The 5,767-nt window shown below is 62.9% G+C and overlaps 1 protein-coding gene across 1 annotated transcript; it reads left to right on the top strand.

Moving 5' to 3' along the window:
• Positions 1-2,520: 2,520 nt before the first annotated feature.
• Positions 2,521-5,648, top strand: RPUSD4 (RNA pseudouridine synthase D4; the record flags this gene model as incomplete). The annotated part of the gene is made up of 6 exons (XM_072132324.1): positions 2,521-2,632; positions 2,715-2,916; positions 4,442-4,535; positions 4,852-4,999; positions 5,095-5,196; positions 5,270-5,648. Coding segments are annotated over 6 exons (957 nt in total), but the record flags the coding sequence as incomplete, so codon positions are not given.
• Positions 5,649-5,767: the final 119 nt, after the last annotated feature.

Genomic DNA, 5,767 nt, shown 5'->3' with positions numbered 1-5,767 from the left:
CTATGTAGCTGGAGGGGGGGGAGGAGTGACGCTATGTAGCTGGAGGAGGGGGGAGGAGGTGACGTATGTAGCTGGAGGAGGGGGGAGGAACAGGTGACTTTCTATGTAGCTGGAGGAGGGGGAGGAGGTGACGCTATGTAGCTGGAGGAGGGGGAGGAGGTGACGCTATGTAGCTGGAGGAGGGGGAGGAGGTGACGCTATGTAGCTGGAGGAGGGGGAGGTGACGCTATGTAGCTGGAGGGAGGGAAGGGAGGTGACGCTATGTAGCTGAAGGGGGGAGGTGACGCTATGTAGCTGGAGGAGGGGGGAGGTGACGCTATGTAGCTGGAGGAGGGGGAGGAGGTGACGCTATGTAGCTGGAGGAGGGGGGGGAGGTGACGCTATGTAGCTGGAGGAGGGGGGGGAGGTGACGCTATGTAGCTGGGAGGAGGGGGGGGGAGGTGACGCTATGTAGCTGGAGGAGGGGGGGGAGGTGACGCTATGTAGCTGGAGGAGGGGGGGAGGTGACGCTATGTAGCTGGAGAGGGGGGGGAGGTGACGCTATGTAGCTGGAGGAGGGGGGAGGTGACGCTATGTAGCTGGAGGAGGGGGGGAGGTGACGCTATGTAGCTGGAGGAGGGGGAGGTGACGCTATGTAGCTGGAGGAGGGGGGAGGTGACGCTATGTAGCTGGAGGAGGAGGGGGAGGTGACGCTATGTAGCTGGAGGAGGAGGGGGAGGTGACGCTATGTAGCTGGAGGAGGGGGAGGTGACGCTATGTAGCTGGAGGAGGGGGGAGGTGACGCTATGTAGCTGGAGGAGGGGGGAGGTGACGCTATGTAGCTGGAGGAGGGGGGGAGGTGACGCTATGTAGCTGGAGGAGGGGGGAGGAGGTGACGCTATGTAGCTGGAGGAGGGGGGGGAGGTGACGCTATGTAGCTGGAGGAGGAGGGGGAGGTGACGCTATGTAGCTGGAGGAGGAGGGGGAGGTGACGCTATGTAGCTGGAGGAGGGGGGGAGGTGACGCTATGTAGCTGGAGGAGGGGGGAGGTGACGCTATGTAGCTGGAGGAGGGGGGGAGGTGACGCTATGTAGCTGGAGGAGGAGGGGGAGGTGACGCTATGTAGCTGGAGGAGGGGGGAGGTGACGCTATGTAGCTGGAGGGGGGGGAGGTGACGCTATGTAGCTGGAGGAGGGGGGGAGGTGACGCTATGTAGCTGGAGGAGGGGGGGGAGGTGACGCTATGTAGCTGGAGGAGGGGGAGGTGACGCTATGTAGCTGGAGGAGGGGGGGAGGTGACGCTATGTAGCTGGAGGAGGAGGGGGGAGGTGACGCTATGTAGCTGGAGGAGGGGGGAGGTGACGCTATGTAGCTGGAGGAGGGGGGGAGGTGACGCTATGTAGCTGGAGGGGGGGGAGGTGACGCTATGTAGCTGGAGGAGGGGGGGAGGTGACGCTATGTAGCTGGAGGGGGGGAGGTGACGCTATGTAGCTGGAGGAGGGGGGGAGGTGACGCTATGTAGCTGGAGGAGGGGGGGAGGTGACGCTATGTAGCTGGAGGAGGAGGGGGAGGTGACGCTATGTAGCTGGAGGAGGAGGAGGAGGTGACGCTATGTAGCTGGAGGGAGGAGGAGGTGACGCTATGTAGCTGGAGGAGGAGGGGGAGGTGACGCTATGTAGCTGGAGGAGGGGGGAGGTGACGCTATGTAGCTGGAGGGGGGGGGAGGTGACGCTATGTAGCTGGAGGAGGGGGAGGAGGTGACGCTATGTAGCTGGAGGAGGGGGGGAGGTGACGCTATGTAGCTGGAGGAGGAGGGGGAGGTGACGCTATGTAGCTGGAGGAGGGGGGAGGAGGTGACGCTATGTAGCTGGAGGAGGGGGGAGGAGGTGACGCTATGTAGCTGGAGGAGGGGAGGAGGTGACGCTATGTAGCTGGAGGAGGGGGGAGGAGGTGACGCTATGTAGCTGGAGGAGGAGGGGGAGGTGACGCTATGTAGCTGGAGGAGGAGGGAGGAGGTGACGCTATGTAGCTGGAGGAGGGGGGAGGAGGTGACGCTATGTAGCTGGAGGAGGAGGGGGAGGTGACGCTATGTAGCTGGAGGAGGGGGGGGGAGGTGACGCTATGTAGCTGGAGGAGGAGGGGGAAGGTGACGCTATGTAGCTGGAGGAGGGGAGGAGGTGACGCTATGTAGCTGGAGGAGGGGGGGAGGAGGTGACGCTATGTAGCTGGAGGAGGGGGAGGAGGTGACGCTATGTAGCTGGAGGAGGGGGGAGGTGACGCTATGTAGCTGGAGGAGGAGGGGAGGTGACGCTATGTAGCTGGAGGAGGAGGGGGAGGTGACGCTATGTAGCTGGAGGAGGAGGGGGAGGTGACGCTATGTAGCTGGAGGAGGGGGGGGGGAGGTGACGCTATGTAGCTGGAGGGGGGGAGGTGACGCTATGTAGCTGGAGGAGGGGGGGAGGTGACGCTATGTAGCTGGAGGGGGGCGAGGTGACGCTATGTAGCTGAGTGGTATAGTCCTTGATAAGTCACATGATCATCCCTTCCTCAGGCTCCGCCCCCTCATGCGGTGCTGCGCACATTACGGAGTTGGGTCGTGCGCTCAGATCCAGATCTTGTCCTTATAAATAAACCTCACGGCCTCTCGTCACACGGTGAGTACTGTGGGGGGTGGGGGCAGCTCTGCTCACAGCCCCGCCCCCTGCTAGCCTCTCCTTGTTTTCTCCTGTCCCGCAGGTGGTCCTTCTGTGGTGCAGAGCGTCGCCTCGCTGCTTCCCGCCCTCTCAGAGATGATGTTTGGGAAAGGAGCCGATCCGTTGCGGCTGTGCCATCGCTTAGACAAGGACACAAGTGGCGCCATGATACTGGCGCGGACTGCGGAGGCTGCAGAGCGTGTGCAGAGCGCCATGAGGGAACACCGGCTCCGCAGAGTCTACTGGTGAGAGGGGCCTGTGCGAGAGGAGGGGGGGGCTGCGCCCTGTGCGAGAGGAGGGGGGGCCTGCGCCCTGTGCGAGAGGGGGGGGGGGGCCTGCGCCCTGTGCGAGAGGGGGGGGGGGGCTGCGCCCTGTGCGAGAGGGGGGGGGGGCCTGCGCCCTGTGCGAGAGGGGGGAGGGGGCCTGCGCCCTGTGCGAGGGGGGGGGGGGGCGCTGCGCCCTGTGCGAGAGGGGGGGGGGCCTGCGCCCTGTGCGAGGGGGGGGGGGGGCCTGCGCCCTGTGCGAGAGAGGGGGGGGGGGCCTGCGCCCTGTGCGAGAGGGGGGGGGCCTGCGCCCTGTGCGAGGGGGGGGGGGGGCCTGCGCCCTGTGCGAGAGAGGGGGGGGGCCTGCGCCCTGTGCGAGAGGGGGGGGGCCTGCGCCCTGTGTGAGGGGGGGGGGGGGCGCTGCGCCCTGTGCGAGAGGGGGGGGGGGCCTGCGCCCTGTGCGAGAGGGGGGGGGCCTGCGCCCTGTGCGAGGGGGGGGGCGCTGCGCCCTGTGCGAGGGGGGGGGGGGCCTGCGCCCTGTGCGAGAGAGGGGGGGGGGGCCTGCGCCCTGTGCGAGAGGGGGGGGGCCTGCGCCCTGTGCGAGGGGGGGGGCGCTGCGCCCTGTGCGAGGGGGGGGGGGGGCCTGCGCCCTGTGCGAGAGAGGGGGGGGGGGCCTGCGCCCTGTGCGAGAGGGGGGGGGGCCTGCGCCCTGTGCGAGGGGGGGGGGGGGGCGCTGCGCCCTGTGCGAGAGGGGGGGGGGGGGCCTGCGCCCTGTGCGAGAGGGGGGGGGGGGCTGCAGTGACATTACTGATATTAACAAGATTGGACAAACCAAAGTAGGGAAAGAAGTAATGGCAGATGCACCGCAGCCTGGAGTCATGCATGATGCTCGTACCATACGGCTTGTTGGAGGATTTTAAGTGAAACCTATTGTTCTTCCTTTCAGAGAAGAAGGAAGTAAGAATACAACAATGTAGCACAAAGTAAAACAGAAAAGGACAAGTCATGTCCAACATAGAAATTATTTATTTTAATCAAGTAACAAACACTGGTTAGGAAATGGTCCCGCCCCCGAGGGGACACCAGACAATGGTCCAGACAGAGACTGTGTATTACTACATCTGGGTATTAGTGGCCGGCCATGTGGGGATAATGGGAAGCATAAACCAATAAAGTCATCAAAGGTGGATGAAATGTATGTCAGCCATAATGAGATGACCGCTGCCTGGGTAAGACAAGGCCCATTATCCCCACATGGCCGGCCACTAATTCCCAGATGTAGTAATATACAGTCTCTGTCTGGACCATTGTCTTGTGTCCCCTCGGGGGCGGGATCATTTCCTAACCAGTGTTTGTTACTTGATTAAAATAAAGAATTTCTGTTTTACTTTGTGCTACATTGTTGTATTCTTACTTCCTTCTTCTCTGAATGGAAGAACAATAGGTTTCACTCAGTGACATCACTGATGTCTGGTAATAGTAATGTAGCCCCTCCACTGTCTTGCAGGGCGGTCTGTATGGGGGTCCCGTCCCCCCTGGAGGGGATTGTGGACATTCCTATCATAGAGAAGGAGACTCCAGGACCTCAGAAACATTATAAGGTGAGACCGCCCCCAATCCTCTGTCCTCCTACACGTCTCTCCTCTCCTCAGATGTCTCTGTGCCCCCAATCCTCTGTCCTCCTACACGTCTCTCCTCTCCTCAGATGTCTCTGTGCCCCCAATCCTCTGTCCTCCTACACGTCTCTCCTCTCCTCAGATGTCTCTGTGCCCCCAATCCTCTGTCCTCCTACACGTCTCTCCTCTCCTCAGATGTCTCTGTGCCGCCAATCCTCTGTCCTCCTACATGTCTCTCCTCTCCTCAGATGTCTCTGTGCCCCCAATCCTCTGTCCTCCTACACGTCTCTCCTCTCCTCAGATGTCTCTGTGCCCCCGGATGAGGGTTCTGGCTGATGGTTCTGTACACCGATCTCGGGTCAGCCGTTCCGCTCATGAGGCAGTGACCCAGTACAGAACCTTGGGGAAGTCATGTGGGGCGTCTCTGCTGGAGCTGCAGCCACTGACGGGTAAGAGCCGCCCTGCTGGGGGTGGGGTCTGGGTCCACTAGAGGGCATCTTATGGGGTCTGGTGGCGCTGGTCTCACCCCTCAATCTGGTTCTAGGGGTGAAGCACCAGCTACGGGCTCATCTTGCTCTGGCGTTGAACTGTCCAGTTCTTGGAGACCACAAGTATTCGCACTGGGGGCGCCTGGCACCGCAGGTAAGTACTGACTCTTCATGTATGTGCCCTGCAGTATCATGTGATGGAACTTACACCCAATCCCCTTCCTGCAGAAGCTCCGTCCCCGCTGCTCCGCGCTCTGGGTGTGACGCCTCCGCAGACGCGCTCCCTGCTCCTCCATCTACATGCTGCGCAGATCACACTTCCATCCACAACTGGGGGCGACCCCATAGTTCTGCACTCTCCTCCCCCCAAACACTTCCTGAGGACCCTCCGTAAACTGCAGCTTCCGATCCCCAGTATGCAGCACAGCGAGGGCCCTGCAGGAGGAGCCCCCCCAGAGGCAGAGGCCGTGCGGGAGGTGGAGCCCCCCCAGGGGCTTAGCCCGAGGAGGAGGAGACCCCCTAGAGGATGAGGCCCTGCAGGAGGAGGAGCCCCCCCCCCAGAGGCTGAGGAGCCCCCCAGGGACTGAGCCGGGGAGGAGACCCCCCCCCCCCCCCCCAGAGGCTGAGGAGCCCCCCAGGGACTGAGCCGGAGGAGGAGACCCCCCCCCCCCCAGAGGCTGAGGAGCCCCCCAGGGACTGAGCCGGAGGAGGAGACCCCCCCCCCCCCCC

Source organism: Engystomops pustulosus, unplaced genomic scaffold, assembly GCF_040894005.1.
Source record: "Engystomops pustulosus unplaced genomic scaffold, aEngPut4.maternal MAT_SCAFFOLD_389, whole genome shotgun sequence".
NCBI lineage: Eukaryota > Metazoa > Chordata > Amphibia > Anura > Leptodactylidae > Engystomops > Engystomops pustulosus.
This window is presented reverse-complemented; position numbering and strand designations above follow the sequence as displayed.